Genomic DNA, 17490 nt, shown 5'->3' on the forward strand with positions numbered 1-17490 from the left:
CATCTTTGTGGGGTGCTGGACAGTGATGAAAAAAAGGGTTCTGTGGGGGTACAAATTTGCCCAAACATTTCAACTGAAGAAAGAAGAAAATACATCCAAATAGAGATGGCTGCACAACAAAAATACAAGAAACAAAAAACTCATTCTGAATCAAGTGCAACCTCTAAATTTGGTAGTTGCCCATCTCCTCATGGTACTTCTGCAACCTCTGGAGGTAGAAGAACAATAGGGGATTTCCTTAATGTTGCTGGGAGGGATGATGTGGATGGAAAGATAGTCCGTTTTCTTTGTGCTTGCGGTGTACCATTCAATGTGCTTCGCTCTCCCTATTGGCATGACATGGTAAAGGCCATCAATGAAGCCCCAAAAGGATACAAGGCCCCCAACTATGAGAAAGCTAGAACAGTGTTATTAGAAAGAGAAAAAGCTAAGGTTCAAAGAGCTTTGACACGTTTTACACAAGAGTGGGTGGATTCTGGGGTATCCATTGTATCAGATGGGTGGACAAATATTAGAAACCAACATTTGATAAATGTTCTTGGTGTTTCTTCTAGTGGTGCAGTATTTATTGCATGTCATGACTCCTCCTCCATCAGTGCAACTGCACAAAACATTGCAGATCTCCTATTGAAATCAATCAAAGATGTTGGTCCGAATAATGTGGTTCAAGTGATCACAGATAATGCAGCAAATTGTAAGGCAGCAGGAAAAATTATTGAGCGTACTCATCCACACATCTTTTGGTCTGGGTGCCTGGTTCACACATTGAACCTTTTGATGCATGATATTGTGAAACACAAAGATTGTGGGTGGATTGCTGAGGTTTACAGGAAAGGGAAGCAGCTCATTAAATTCATCACAGGGCATACAAGGGTAAACTACTTCTATGGCACTTACTCCAAGTTGCAATTGCTTAAAATTGCAAAGACAAGATTTGCTAGTTATTACCTCACCTTTAGGCGGCTAGTGAGGGTGAGACAAGCTTTAACTAATCTGGTGTGTGCTGAAACATGGGATGAAATTAACACTGACACAGATGGTGCTAATGCAGTCAAGGACACTGTTCTTGACAGTTACTTTTGGTCACAGGTTAAATATGTTTTGCAATTCACCAAACCAATTTATTACATGATCAAGTTTGCAGATTCAGATCGACCAGTAATTGGGGAGGTGTATGAGCAAATGGATAGCATGTTGGGGCAGATTAAAGACATTGTTGAGCCTAGAGATACCACCTTGTACAATTATATTCGTGTAGAGGTGCAAAACCGATGGGAAATGCTAAATATTCCATTGCATGCATTAGCATATGTTTTGACACCTAAATACTATCATCCATCATGGCTTTCAACACCAGCACCTGGGGGGGGAAGCAGGAAAAAACCACACCAAGATAGAGAGGTTCACGAAAAATATATGGCTGCATTGAGTAAATTAATCCCTGATGAGGAGGAGGTTGCATTGGTACGGAGACAGGTGAGCAACTATACGCTCAACACTGGTCCATTTGGGAGCATGCATGCAATTCAAGATCGAGAGACTTTTTCTGCTCTTGAGTGGTGGAACATGCATGGAGGGGGTACTCCACTTCTACAGAGTTTGGCATTGCGGGTGCTATCACAGGTGGTAAACACTTCTTCTGCAGAGAGGTGTTGGAGCTCTTATTCTTTCATCCACAGTGTTAAAAGGAACATGTTGAATTTAGACCGGGCAGAGAGCTTGGTTTATGTTCATTACAACTTGCGATTGTTGTCCCATTACTGTGAAGATGCAAAGTCTAATAAAGACTTGTTGATTTGGGACAAGAATCCAGAGGAGCCCAATTTGGAGGATGGAGTGTTGCGACTAGAGCAATTAGAGGATGCTCTTATCCAGGTATGTCCATTGTGGTATGAATTTTCCAATTTTCCCTTATAAAGCATTTCTCTAATTCATGTTTTTAATTTTTTTGTTATCTAGTGTTTTTTTTTTTTTGCATGAATTTTTTGAGCGATTCTAGGATGATGATGACCGTGTTGATATGCCACCACCCCCACCCCCATCTGGTCCCTTGGTTCCTAGGTTCCATGGTTCAACACCAATAGCAGGGGGTTCTTCTTCATCAGTTTTAGTGCCACGACTTACACAGGCACCATCTTCTTCATTGCCACCACGTGGAGGCCCGCCACCACGTTCTATTCGTGGTGGAAGGAGGAGAGATTAGTAGATATATTCACAATCTACTACTTTTTGTCATAGATTACTCATTAGACTTGTAGACTTGTGAATTTGAATTTTGAACCTTTTTGGCTTGGCGGTGACCAAGTGACATATTTTGTAAACATTATTATTTGAATTTTGGACATGACAAATGTTGACAGTTGCTCACTTGCTAGATAAATCATAATATGCTCTATGTTTTATGTTTTATAATATGCTTAAATGTTTTATGTTTTATAATATGCTTAAAAATTTGATGTATGTTTGTAATAGCTAGAATATAGATGATTGTTGTACATACTAGTAACTACAATGGAATCATGGATGCCATATCGATCTTGATTTATGCAAAAATATGCATGTTTTCATGTCTTCTACAATTAATTTGGTATTTGGGATGTTTGTTTTGAGTATAAATGCAAAAAAATATAAAAATATATATATATATATAGCAGACGCTTCCGCGGACGCTTCGCTTCCTAGATTTTTGGAAAATGACGCTTCCGCGCTCCCGCTTCCGCTTCCGCGCTCCCGCTTCCGCTTCCGCGCTTCCGCTTCGCTCCCGCTTCGTGCAACATTGGTCAAGTTACCATATATCAAAATCAATGTTTCTATCCTGCTTTATAAAATCAGCAAATCCACCATGTCTAAAATGTAAGATACTTGCCAAATATCAAATGCACCAATATGCCACATGTACTAGAAATCAAACTTACTTTCATGTGGATGCGTGACGGTGATCTTCTCATCATACCTCAGGGCTTACCTTGCCATCCAATATTGCAGATAATAATGTATTATACGTACTTTGTACTATTCTGATCCCTTAGCAACTTGAAGCACTTATTTGTCATTGGCAACTTTTTCATTTTCCAGTGCTAACACTTCTCTTCTTGCAACTTAGATGATCCTCAAGAAGGATCTGCTTATCACATCTCATCTATAGATTAGAAGTATTCACATACTCAAATATGTAGGAAGCAATAATCAAATCAATAAATTTAAACAAGAAATAACATAAATCTAAAAGGTACTTATCTTTCAACGAGAAGTGATCATCTCCCTCTTGAGCCGGTCTTCAGGAGTCATTAGTCCAATTGAGTCTAGCACAAGTGCTAGAACAACTTCTCACTAATCATGCTAGGGTTTCAAATCTGCATAACTCAAGATTTTATCAATTACCAGGGTTTCTTCCAAACGCTAACCTCATGATATCTGTCAAACCCTAATAACCAAATTTCCTAGGGTTTTGTTCAAACCCTAGCATTCTTTTAGGTCTACTCCATCTTCTCTTGCTTCCATCAATGGTGTCTTCATAGGGGTGATTTTCATTGACTTTTCTTTAGCCCAACTTTGAAACCATGTTAATTTTTCTTGGGGATATATTGTTCTTTGCTTTAGATAATTGCATGTGCACTGATATTCAACTAAGGCCTCCTTGCATGCATCAATTTCTATCTATAAAGAGAACGATGAAGGCACATGATCACAAATAATTCTTTATTGTGGATTGCCCATCAGTTAAAGAGCAATTGTGTGTAAGGAAATAAGAGCTCAAGTGTGCAAGGAAATAGGAGCCCAAGTGCGCAAGGAAATATAAGCCAGAGTACACAAGGATTGTGGAGCACTGATCAAGATTCTCAGGGCAATTCGAGACTATATTTAGCAAAGAACAATTGTAGAGCTGAGAATAGTGAGGAGAAGCCTAGCGCTTTCTCAGAGACATCGCTGGCTACAGTAGCAATGTGACTTGTAATAGATCCCTTTGCATAAAGGACAATCAATAAAATAGCATAACAAAGAAAACATGTTTTCCCTTTTGGGTTTTGTGGGTAAAACAAGTGTGCCAATTTTTTGTGCATATGTTTTTATCTCGATTATTTTCCACTACATGTTGAGAGATAAGAAACTCTATATCTTGGTGAAAGTAAATTTGGTTTCATTGTTTAGTTGCCTTGTTTTCAGTAATTCATCGAAGTATTGCGTAGAGTTTCAAGAAATTTGGTAGGTACCACCAATTGCAGACAATATTAACAGTCTAGACTCAAATACTATGTCTATTATGGAATCAATTGAAATTGGAAACGTGGGGAGAAGGCTTGGTGTGAAAGAGGACTCTGAACCTGACATGTGCACGCTCATGAGAGATTGGAGAGCCCACCTCTTACTGGAAAATTCAAAAATAAGTTTACCTGCGAAGTGTTGGACGATCTCTTCTACAATGACAGGTACAAGGTAGATAATGTGATTATTTTTTATGAAGAACAAATATATTTTGTCCCTGAATCTACACTCGGGAAAAGGCTCCTTAGGACCACACATGAAAAACCAGTTGAAGTTATATTGAAGTGTCACCCTCCCATCAAGGATGGCACATATATGGAGCAAACATTTAGCTGAAGCAAGTTACGGATTGGTGACAAGGAAGAAAATAAGATTGCAGTAGCAAATTCCCCCGAAATTCATGACATTCGTATAAGAAAGGGGAGTACAAGACAAACTATAGTTATAAGAAGCCCAAAAAAAGTGTGGGAAAATGTATGTGGCAACAAAGATAAATAGGGGAATCTCTAAACCCTATTCGCAAAAATTTTCTATTCTATGCAATAGCGATAGCCATTGTTTATAGAAATGGGTAGCAAAAACTGATGATTTTCCAGGAGGGTCTCATGCCCTTGAACTATGTGCCAAATTCTGTTATGGAATTATTATTGCACCCAATGTCTACAACTAAGAAACCAGATTCGTCCTAAACCCTCCGCATGTCCCGAATCGGACACGATTCGGTGGGACACATGTCCTTCGATTGTGTTCGGGGATAGAGTTTTGGGACACGTGTCCCCTTGATTGGCGTGATGTGTGGCCCATTAATGGATGTTTTTTGCCATTTCACCCTCACTTTTCACTCTCTATTGCTGTGGGTCTGTGGGAGCGAATAACAAAGGGTTTGGGAGCATTTTAGAGGCAATTCAAGCAACAGGTAAGTGCATTTTGTTTCTATTTTTTTGCATTTTTATTACAGTAGTTTGCATGTGCATTTTTTTTACAAGTTTGTCCATTTTTTTGTTTTTTGTTTTACAACATTCATGGTTCAGTCAAGGGCAGCATGGAAGGGGCAAAGGAAGGGTTGCAAGTGTTCCCTCTATTGGAAGTGGGGCTGCAACAACAACTTCAAATGTTGAGGGAATACTTAATTTAGAAATATCCCTTGTGGAAGTATGTCAGAAGAGAGTAAGGGCTAAACAAAAAGTTGAAGGGAGGAGGCAATGTTGCTTGAAAATGCAACTATTGCAACAATCATTTCATGAGCACATATCATTGTGTGAAATCTCATTTGTTGGCTTTACCAGGTTGTGGAATTGCAACATGTGCACACGTGTTGCAACAATTATTTCATGAGCACATATCATTGTGTGAAATCTCATTTGTTGGCTTTACCAGGTTGTGGAATTGCAACATGTGCACACATGTCTTTAGCTAAGAGGAAAGAAATGGAAAAGAAGGCCAATGTTGGTATGGCAAAGGTGGCTGCAACATCTAAAATAAACAAGAATGATGACCCCCTTCCATTCTTGAGGAAAAACAACAAAATATTTTCCATTTGAGAGTTTTGGTGGGGGACAAGTAGCAAAAAGAAAGGCAATGGTAGTGGGCACTTTGTCAATGAACACGATTTTTTAGAAAGAGAAACGGGAAGAGCTTGATCTCACCATTGCATTCTTTTTGTATCAAAACTTCATATCCTTTAATGTTGCACGCTCACCTTTATTTACTGAGATGTGCCGAGCTCTAAGTCAAGGGGCTCCTCCATCAGGGTATGTGCCTCCTGGGTCAGAGAAGCTTAGAACCACATTGTTGACTAAGGCAAAGAAAGTGGTGGAAAAAATGCTTGAGCCCATTAAATCAGCATGGCCAACATCTGGGGTTAGTATTGTTTTTGATGGATGGACAAATCCATCATGCCACCCATTTATCAACTTCACGGTGTCTTACTTGAATGGCCCAGTCTTCTTGAAATTAGTGGATGCACTTGTACAATACAAGGATGCACAATATATGGGTGAGTTGTTCATTAAAGTTATTGAAGTAGGTGTTGATTCTTGTGTGCAAATCATTACATAGAATGCACCTTGTTTGCAAGGCTGCTGGCATGATTGTGGAAGCTAAATATCCACAAGTATTTTGGACATCTTGCTTTGTCCGTTCCTTCAATTTAGCACTTAAATCTATTGCTTTTGATGTGCTTTGGATTGGAAGTATTATTGAGGATGCATGACATATCTGCAACTTTGACAAAATCATACAAATGCCCTCACAATCTATAAGGAGTACACCAATCTATTATTGTTGAATATTGTAGATACATGGTTTGCCTCTTCATTCTTCATGTTGAAGAGGTTGAGGGAGGTCAAGATCGCTCTTGGGGCCATGGTTATTTTAGAGTTTTGGTCTTTTTGGAGAAAAATAGATCAAACAACCTCAAAAAGAGTGAAGGACACAATGTTAGATGATGCTTGGTGGGAGAGGGTAGATCTTATTAAGATCATGGGCCCTATCATTTCTTTGCTACGATTTGCAGATACAGACCAACCCATCCTAGGAGAGGTTTATGAGGGATGGGATTCCATGATTGAGTCTGTGAGGACCATTATTTTACAAAGTGAGTGCCTCGAGTATGAGACATCATCAAAGGCCTTCTTTACCACAATACATGGTATTCTTGTTAGCAGATGGGACAAGAATTACACACCTTTGCATTATTTGGCTCACTCATTGAACCAAAAATACTACAACTATGAGTGGTTGAATGGTGGACCTTCCCGCAGATTCCCTCCTCACATGGATGGTGAAATTTCATAGGGGAGGAAGGATGCATTGAGATGGATTTTTCAGGATAGAACATCCCTTGATGAGGTGGAGGATGCCTTTGTAGAGTTTTCCACTGGCACTAGTCGATTTGCAGGATATGATGTGATTAGAGATAGGGGGGCTAAGAAGCCCTATTCTTGGTGGGCAATTCATGGGGCAACAAGCCCTCCTCTACAACAGTTAGCCATGAGGCTCATCTCTCAGGTGACTTCATCCTCTTGTTGCGAGAGGAATTGGAGCACATATGGGAATTTGTATAGTGTCAAGAAGAGCAGGCTTGAGCAGTCCAGGGCAGAGACAATGGTGTATGTGCACACCAACCTTCGTCTTATTTACAGGTAGAGGGATGAGTGGTTGAAGGGAAAGACAAAGATGTGGGATGTCTTTCCTGATGATATGGGTTTGGACAACAATGTTGAGTTGGCATTGGCCAACTTGGATCTTAATGAGCTAGTGCTAGAACCTGTCACTTTTGATGATGGTGATATTATTGAGGGGTCATCCTCCACACCAGCAGATGCAGAGATGACATTGGATATAGAGGAGGAGGATGTAGCAGAGGAGAGCAGTGGTGACCACGATGATGACAGTGATGCCGATTTTGATGATGATGATTGATGACTCATGAGCTATCTACTGCCTTGAGGCTTGTAGTTGTTTTGTATTCACTATTTCTATTTGCCATTGGCATTGCTACTAACTATGTAGCACATTTTGATTTTGATGACCTAATGAGAAAACTGCAGTTTCTTGTCTTTCTCCTATTGGATCATTGATGAATATGTCATAATTGTATTTGTATGCATAATGTTACTTCGTAAAACTTACATCTAGATGAAGATATATGTTTGAATGAATGAATTTGTATCATGAATGAGAATTTGTGTAAGAAATATCTAATTTTTGATATATATATATATAGTTAAATAATATATAATGTGTACTGTTTCGGGGGGTCAATGTGCCTATATCAGACACTCGAATCCTCCACTCTAGGAGATGCAAAGATGACATTGGATACAAAGGAGGAGGATGCAATAGAGGAGAGCAGTGGTGACCATGGTGATGACAGTGATGCTGATTTTGATGATGATGATTGATGACTCATGAGTTACCTAGTAGTTGTTTTGTATTTGCTATTTCTATTTGTGACTGGCATTGCTACTACCTATGTAACACATTTTGATTTTGATGACTTAATGAGAAAACTGCAGTTTCTCGTCTTTCTCCTATTGGATCATTGATGAATATGTCACAATTGTATTTGTATGCATAATGTTACTTTGTAAAACTTACATCTAGATGAATATCTATGTTTAAATCAATGAATTTGTATCATGAATGAGAATTTGTGTAAGAAATAACTAATTTTTAATATATATATATATATATATATATATATATATATATATATTAAAATAATATATAATGTGTCCTAACGTGTCCTGTTCCGGGGGTCAACGTGCCCTTGTTAGACACCCGAATCCTCGTGTCCTTCGTGTCCCCGTGTCAGGTGAATTAGGTCTACAATGTTGTTACAAAACATCTTGGGATGACCGAAGTTACAAAAAGGGGAAATATGGTCTGGAAAAAAGAGGTGAATTTCAGTTGGAAAGATACCATGATTCTATTACAGGCTGTCAAATCATTCTTTCTAGGTACAGGTGACTGCAAGGGTACAGGAAGATGTATTATCTTTTGACCCTCACTTCTGCACATGGAAGCAATTAGTAAGTGACCAACCATACATGAAAGACAACACTTCAAAGGGTGAAAAAGGGCCACCTTCGAATGAAGTAGGGACACCAACAATACATGGACAGTTTGTGGAAAGTATTGTAAGCTTATTACCACCAGAAAAGGGATCAATCTCCGACAACTTCCTCCTAAAATTTTGGAAGGCTGCTACTAGGCGAAGATGAGTAACTTCGTCTGAAATAAGACTTACTTTAGCAGTAGCACACTGTTGTACCTTTTGTGTGATGACATTGTCAACCAACACTATGATTATTGGGTTGCAAGAAGAAAAAGTGGATGCTGGTATGGCAACAATAAGGATTGATGGGATATTTTTATTTTGAAGGAACAATTATATTGCACCCAAGTTTGCAATTTCTTGAGGACAAGCCATGTTGGGAAGGGGGGACTGTAATGTCCCCAATTGATTAATTGCCAATGGGAGGACGAAGTAGCCTATCCAACCTCGTAGGCTATAGTCTCGATAAAGGGGGAAATCTGATTATCAAATATTTGGGGCAACATTAGGTAAATTTTGGGTCAACTGGGGCAAAAAAACCCAAATTGGGTGTTGCACTTGCAACCCCTCATATTAGAGTGGACCCCTTGAGAAAATCTATAAACAAAGGAGAATTGGAATCACTTTTCATCATCGATTTGAATTGGAATATCTCTTTTTGTCTTGAGCCTGAGGCTCCGAGGGTTTTAAGATCCCTTCTTTTGGTTAACTTCAGTGGAAGTGATCCCACCCTATCTAATTCTTTTTTCTAGTTTTGGAGGAGCTCATCCCACTCTACCTAGACACCCATTTTCCTTGTTCTGGCACAACATTTTCTTGGAACAGTTTTGTCGATTTGGCACGATGACAAGCTCTCTATTCAGTGAAAGACTCGATCTGAGGCTTGTTAAGAAGAGTAAGGTTTGCGACTAGTTTTGAGGTCGATATGAGGTTCAGAGAGCACAACCGCAGGTCCGCAGTGGTTGTAGTGGCCACAATGCTGCAAGGTCGAGACCTGGGTTGCGCTCTTTCAGGAAGCACCAGATTACTGTTTCAGGAAGCGTCGAATCTCTTTTCTGGTATAGCGAAGGTTCAGTAAGGTTGAGTTTTGTTGTGGATAGCAGATGCATACAGGAAGTAGGCTCGGTCTCCTAGTACACAGTTTCAGGGCAACATAGTGGTTAGTAGATTAGTATAGAAGCTGTTTAATTGGGATGTACAATATAGGACAGTGGATATTGGTTTATCAATTGTGACTATTACAAATTAGTACTGAGTTATTGGCCGAACATATTTCCCTTACTTGGGCTTTAACCCTACTCATTGGGTTTTGAGAAGAATTGTATTCCTGCTGATAGATCATAGGTTATTCATGCATGCCTATTGTAACTACTGAGTGATCTTTTATACTAGTATATTACATAAATGAATGCCCACTGATATATGAATGAATGAATTTTGTATTGTTCTATTGGAAATCCTAGCCAGAATAGAAACTGTAAGGGTTTGAAAATTACACTAGGACATTGCATATAAGCACAAATATTGACAAATATAAGCATCAAGCCACTTATAGAAGTAAATAGAACTATTCAATCGATAGTTGAATGTTGAATAACACAAATGGAGCGGGCGTGTGAATGCTATGTGAGGTGGCCTTTATGTTAGTTTTTGTAGCATCAAAGGTGTTATAGTCTCGAAACCTTGTGGAGAGGCTAAAGCATAGTAGTTCTCCATAACCCATAAATTGTTTTAGGAAATTACACATAGAAATGTCTCAAATAGATTATTAGCCTATTTTAAAATCTTTCCCAAGTCCTAAACTTAGGTGAAAGGGTTAATTAATCAGTATTAATTGAGAAAGGTGTGAATCATCTAGAATCTCACACTGATCGATCCAAAAATGATCTCAGACATTGATTATGTTTTAATCTTGGCCGTTGGAGTCTCAACTGGAGACTATAAGAGGAGGTTGATCTGTAGATGGAGAACGCACACTAGAGATCGTTTTCCTTGGGCAGTTCGATTTTTTAGAGAGCAGTAGTAGTTCTCGGAAGAGTTCGAGCTAGAGAAGGGAAGTGGAGATAGAGAGGGGCAGGGACAATGAGTCCAGAGGAAGTCATCTAGATCCGGAGACTCAACAACAAAAGAGTTGTATTTCCCAGAGAAGTTGCGCAGATAGTTTTAGAGGGAGATCGATTTTGTTGAAAGGAAGAGAAATTCAGTTGTTGTTGGTTCGGAAATTCTTCAGGAGGCCAAGCAAATTTCTCCTAGAGGCAGAGTTAGCCAGGATGTCATTTTTCTTGCAGTTCCAGGCTTAGTGAGTTGGGGTTTGCGCAAGCACTGCGCAGAGGCTCATGCAGAGGCAGAACGACTGGCTAGTTTTGTCAGTTGTCGGAGCAAGATCAAGCATGGTGTTGAGGTATTTGCCTCACAGATATTTCAACCAATTTATTTTGCTGATTGGATTGCTAGATTTCGACTTCCATATTTACTCATAATTTCTCACTGTTGCCTAATAATATAAAACCTCAGCTACTACACCGATTTTCCCAAGTTGGGGTTTTTCTGGGTACTTTTGTCCAAAAATAATTGTGTTATAATTTATGTGTGCGTGCCAGTATTTTCTCAATTTCCAATGCTATTATTTTCTGCAATATTTTTTGTGAAGATTGTAGTGTGATTAGAAGAATTTAATCTAGTTGCTGCAATAAAATTTCAGTGGTGAAATTTTCACATGGTATTAGAGCGAGGTTGATCGGATTAGTACCTCAAAAACGAAGAAGGAGAAATTCGCTCTTCAGAGGGAGTAACAACAAAATTTCTCCAAGGGTTGCGTAGAGCCTAGCTAGGAAGTGCGAGTGGCAAAGCAAAAGTTCGATTTCCAGTTGCAGAGTGGCAGGAAAAGTTCGAGTTACACACATCAGAACTCCAACAGGTAAAGATAAAACTGGAAAGTATTTCCGGTGAGCAGAGCAGTAAAATCGTTGAGTAGATTCGAGTGGAAGAGGAAGAGAAAGTCACACACAAAGATAATTTATCTCAAGGGGTTTAGAGTTCTAGAAATTTGATTTTCTAGCTACAGATTGGCAGAAGCTGTGAGCAGAGTTTCTCACTCCAGAAGGGAGTGCGTGTAGTAGACTCAACAACCTAGTAGTGGGAAAGGGGGAGATTTTCGAATTCAGAGATGGCCATAGGATCACATGAAGAGCATATCACCGAATACAAATGAACCACATTCATGGTGACAAACATATCTGAAGAAAAACTAATCATGCTCTTCACAAAGGGATTATCCAAACCCCTACAGGGTTGGGTTAGGGCATATAGTGTCCCATCCCTACAGGATGCCATCAAGAAGATTCGAGATATGGAAAATGCAACAGCCAAATCTAAGACCTTTTCCAAGCCTTTGATCCCTAAAAAAGGCAAGGATAAAAAGCCCTTTCAACATGGTTGGCTCAAGAAAGACAAGTTGGACGAAGAAACTTGAAGTGAGCTAAGGAGAAGAAACTATGTTTCCCTCGCAAGGAACCATGGGAGGCAGGACACCAATGCATAGGCAAAGGAAAAATCCATTACATTGAAGCAGTCTCCGATAGTGAGGATGAAGAAGAGCTCGCCTCAAATGATGAGCCTAGCATCCCAAGTAAAAAACAACCACAAGAAGAGACCGCAGAGGAAGAAAAACCCCACGAGGAGAAGAAACCATGATCAAAAGTTAAGACTGCTTCTCTATTAGGAACCCTCAGATATTACACCTTCAGGATCAGGGGAGTTATCAAGGGACAATGCATCACAACCTTGGTTGATGGATGAGTTGCACACAACTTTATCGATGCAACGCTAGTAGCAAAAAGAGGTCTTCCCACAAAAGAATTTGAAGGGCTCGATGTGATAGTAACGGATTGGTATATCTTGGAGTACACAGGTAATGTAAGGTTTGAGCGTCACACTCGGTAATTACACTTTTACTAGTGATTTTAATGTAATAGACCTTGTAGATATCAATTTAGTATTGGGGGTTCAATGGTTATATTCGTTGGGAAAAATCACTACCAACCAATGTAGATGGAATTCAAAGCATCGAATGACAGTAAAGTATTGTTGAGAGGCATGACTAATTGCAACCCTCAAGTTGTTTCCTTCAAAAGAATGGAGGCAATATTTAGAAATGTAGACGTAAAATATGCTATAGAATCTTTGATTACAAGCCAAAAGAAATCTGGGAATAACAACCCACAATTGAAGGCAAACATTCAACAAGTGTTGAATAAGCATGGCCAGGTATTTGATGAGATTCCCCTAGGAATACCTCCCAAAAGGGGGTTTGAACATACCATAGAGTTAGAAGAAGGTGCCAAGCCTGTAATCACCACACCATATCGACACCCAATGAAATTCAAGGATTAGATAAAGAAGACAATCTAAGAACTGCTAGCTATTGGCCACATCAGAGCCACCTCGAGTACATTCACTTTATTGGTAGTTTTGGTGAAAAAGAAGAATGGCACGTGGAGGGTGTGTATTGATTACTGAGCACTCAACAAAAGGACCATCAAGTACAGGCACCCTATCCCCAAGATCAATGAATTACTAGATGAATTACATGTAGCAGTATACTTTTCAAAGATTGACCTACAATTAGGATATTGTCAAATTCGGGTTCAAGAGCAAGATGTGCCAAAAACAACTTTTCGATGCCACTATGGACACTTTGAGTTTTTGGTCATGCCATTTGGGATAACCAGTGCTCCCGTCGCATTCCAACATTGTATGAATAACGTCTTCAACAAGCAGCTAAGGAAATTCTTACTAGTATTCTTCGACGACCTCCTCATATACAGCAGGACATGGGAAGGCCACTTGGAACATTTGGACGAAATTTTGGGCATAATGAAAAAATAATCACTCTATGCCAAGGCATCAAAATGCGAATTTGAGATGACAAAAATTCTTTATTTGGGACATATAATTAGTGCACAAGGAGTGTAGGTACATCAAGAGAAGATTCAAGCAATATTGGATTGGCCTACACCCAAGAATTTGACAGAATTACGTTGATTTTTATGAATTTGCAACTATTACCAATGGTTTGTCAAATGGTTCTCGCAATTAAGCACACCTATTTGACAAGGAAAGGAGCATTCAAGTGGATGGAGGAATCAAACAAGACATTCAATAAGCTCAAGGAAGTAATGAGCTCTTGTCTAGTATTGTCACTTTCAGACATCAATCAACCATTTGTATTAGAGTGTGATGCGCCGAGAGAAGGAATAGGAGCTGTACTAATGTAGAAGGGACATTCGATCACATTGGAAGGCCGGAAACTTTAGGATTTAGAGAGACTTCACTCCATATACGATAAAGAGATGCTATCCATTATTCATGCCTTGGAAAAGTTCAGACAATACTTGGTGGGAAGCAACTTCATAGTCAAGACAAATCACAACAACTTACGACATTTCTTGGAACAAAAAGACCTAAATGAAAGACAACAGAAGTGGGTAGGGTAGGTCCAAGCTTATGATTTTGACATTGAATACGTAAAGGGTAAAAAGAATGTTGTGGCCGATGCACTTTCTAGAAAACCAGCAACATGTTCCCTCATGGAGCTCCTAGAAGATTGGAAGGCTCACCTCTTGGCGGAATACTCCAAAAACAAGTTTGCCTGTGCACTGACGGACAAACTCCTTCAAGATGACATGTACCAGATAATCAACAACATTATTATCTATAAAGATAGTATATATTTGGTCCTTGAATACATGGTCAAGGATAAAATTTTGAAGGCTACACATGACATACCATTAGCTGGATACCAAGAGTTCTTCAAAACTTACCGTCAGATCAGGGAGTGGTTTTCATAGAAAGGTCTTAAAGACGTCAAGGAATTTGTAACATGTCAACAAATAAGGTTGTGCATATGCATCTTGCAGGTTTACTTCGACCCTTATCAATTCCAGAGCAGAAATGGGAGAGCATCTCAATGGAATTCATTGCAAGGCTGCCCAAAGCACAAGGCAAAGATTGGTGAAATTTGCACATTTCTTTGCAATACAAACTGATTACTCGACCAAACATGTGGCAAAACTGTTCTTCGAAGCAATCTTCAGACTCCATGGACTTGTTGAAATACTTAGAGGGGGGTGAATCAATATTTCATTCAATTGTTATTATTAATGCTAGTTAAGATTTTTCACAATTAGAACCAGAAAGTAAATAAAAAGAACTTTATTGAAAAATAGATGAGGACACCAATCCTCTTTACAATGGTTACAAGCTCCAACTTGTAAAATAAATTTTTAGGGCTCCAACCCTAAGGACACCAATCCTAGTTTTTGAAATGGTTTTAGGGCTCCAACCCTAAGGACTCCAATCCTATTCAACAGAGAGAGAACTTGGAGGGATTCAACCCTAGAATAAAATGTTACCAAGGATTACAGTGTTACCATTAGGTCTGAATGCTTCACTTCATCTTCATTGGACATTCCTCATCATCTTGCAATGTTTGTGATACTTGAGGTTGCTTCAACAGGTGTCTGATCTTCAATGTCTTAGGTTCTTTACAGGAGATTCAACATCCAATCTTCAATGCCATAAAGATGCTCCAAGAAAGAAGTTTCGAACTACAACGTTACGTATTTCCAAATCTTTGAACAATGATTGTTGTAATATGACTGTGTTGTATGTGCAAAACAAGTGTCTGTGTTCCACACAACTCAATTGTCGTTGTATGTAACCCATAAAAAAGGGTGACTCCATTCCGCACAAATTGAGTGTCTGTGTTCCACAAGTCAAATGTTTGCGTTGTATTTAACCCATACAAATCCACCGAGTTGTTATTACAGGTCCAAGATCATCACAACATCATGAGTAGAGGGTATCACAACATCGCTGGTTTGAGTAGACATAAGAATTATAAGTCCGAAACTGTCACAGGTTTGCGTAGAGGGAGAGTATCACTGATCCAAAAGTATTAGAGAGCATCACTGTGGTCCGAGACTGTGCAACGTGAAGAAACCAAAAAACATTGCTCCAAAAGTCCAAACTGCCACCACCTTGACCTTATCTTCAAGTTCACGAGTTGTGAACCACTTCTTTGTCTTGCTTGGTCAGAATCCACTCCAGAATTAGAGAGCCAAGCCATATTTATATGCGTTTTAACAAAAGTATAATCGACCCATGGAGGAGCCAACGTGAAGAACTGCAACCGACAGTAAGCTTAATGAAAAGTAAGAAAGGTAAATAATATATATGATTTCTTATGATGATGATTAGGGTATTTTTAGTATAGGGTAATTTTGATGAGGAATAAGTTAAGAAGTAAGGAATAGAAAATTTAGAGATAGCTACGGTTTTTAATATATGAATAAGTTAGGAAATAAGGATTAAGAATTTTGATATAGCTAGGGTTTTTAATATATATAAGGAATTAGGACAAGGATTAGAGTTAGGGTTTGAGTTATGGGCTTAGGGTTAGGGTTTCATGAAATGATTAGGATGAAAGGTTAGGACCAGGAAAGGATTAGGATTAGGGTTAGGGTTAGAGATAGATTGACATCAATGACAACTCTTAACAATCTCCCCCTTTGTCATTGATGGCAATACTCTTCTTCTTTTGATGTTCTCTCCCCCTTTGACATCAATGGAAACTTCTTCATATTATGCTTCTCCCCTGTCATGGTGCTCCTCCCCTTGTCAATGTGCTGCCTTAATGTGATACAAGAGAAATGACCCCCATCTTTTGGCGAAGATATTCAAATGCTTCTCGTGGTAGGGGTTTTGTGAAAATATCTGCAATTTTTTCCTTTGTATTGACATATTCCAATATGACATTTTGCTCTGCAACTTGTTCTCGGAGGAAATGGTATTTGATTGGGATATGTTTTGTCTTCGAATGCATTATCAAATTATTTGAAAGGCTGATGGCGCTCTTAAACCTAGAACATCAAAAGAGGAAGAGTATTGCCATCAATGACGAAGGGGGAGATTCTTAAGAGTTGTCATTGATGTCAATCTATCTCTAACCCTAACCGTAATCCTAATCCTTTCCTGGTCCTAACTTCTTGTCCTAATCATTTCATGAAACCCTAACCCTAAGTACATACCTCAAACCCTAACTCTGATCCTTGTACCCTAAAGCTAATCCTAATCCTTTCCTGGTCCTAACCTTTTGTCCTAATTATTTCATGAAACCCTAACCCTAAGTCCATACCTTAAACCCTAACTCTAATCCTTGTACACTAAACCTAAGTCCATACCTCAAACCCTAACTCTATTCCTTGTCCTAATTCCTTATATATGTTAAAAACCCTAGCTTTATCAAAATTCTTAATCCTTATTTCCTAACTTATTCATATATTGAAAACGTTCTTAATCCTTATTTCCTAACTTATTCATATATTAAAAACCCTAGCTATATCTAAAATTCCTAATCCTTACTTCCTAACTTATTCCTCATCAAAATTAACCTGTATTAAAAATACCCTAATCATCGTCATAAGAAATCATATATATTATTTACTTTTATTACTTTTCCTCCAGATTCATCATCATTTGTAAATGCCATGAATAATACTTCACTACTTCCAGCATAGTCATCTTCTTCATCAGACTCATCACTATCCCTTTTGAGAAGGAAGGTCTTTTTAGTTGAACTTTTCTTTGTCATCTTGAATTCATCT

The 17490-nt window shown here is 38.9% G+C and overlaps 2 protein-coding genes across 2 annotated transcripts in view; both read left to right on the forward strand.

Annotated features, from left to right (window-relative positions):
• The window catches only part of LOC149238539 (pescadillo-like protein), a 152335-nt gene that overhangs the window by 46405 nt on the left and 88440 nt on the right, over nucleotides 1-17490 (forward strand). The window lies entirely within an intron of this gene.
• Nucleotides 749-14840, forward strand: LOC149238540 (uncharacterized). Its single transcript, XM_089461004.1, has 3 exons — nucleotides 749-1875; nucleotides 2000-2171; nucleotides 14743-14840. The coding sequence occupies exons 1-3, from the start codon at nucleotides 778-780 to the stop codon at nucleotides 14838-14840; spliced, it is 1368 nt and encodes a 455-aa protein (XP_089317130.1). The 5' UTR covers nucleotides 749-777.

The sequence above is a fragment of the Pinus tabuliformis genome, chromosome 8, assembly GCF_031772625.1.
Source record: "Pinus tabuliformis cultivar Carrire ecotype Pingquan chromosome 8, CPIR1, whole genome shotgun sequence".
Classification (NCBI taxonomy): domain Eukaryota; kingdom Viridiplantae; phylum Streptophyta; class Pinopsida; order Pinales; family Pinaceae; genus Pinus; species Pinus tabuliformis.

Bases quoted from the DNA above. Each gene is read 5' to 3' on its own strand.
- LOC149238540 (XM_089461004.1), top strand. From the start codon at position 778: ATGCATGATATTGTGAAACACAAAGATTGTGGGTGGATTGCTGAGGTT. The intron at 1,876-1,999 runs GTATGTCCATTG...GAGCGATTCTAG, and splicing joins TAGAGGATGCTCTTATCCAG to GATGATGATGACCGTGTTGA. The intron at 2,172-14,742 runs GTTCTATTCGTG...TGCATCTTGCAG, and splicing joins ACGTGGAGGCCCGCCACCAC to GTTTACTTCGACCCTTATCA.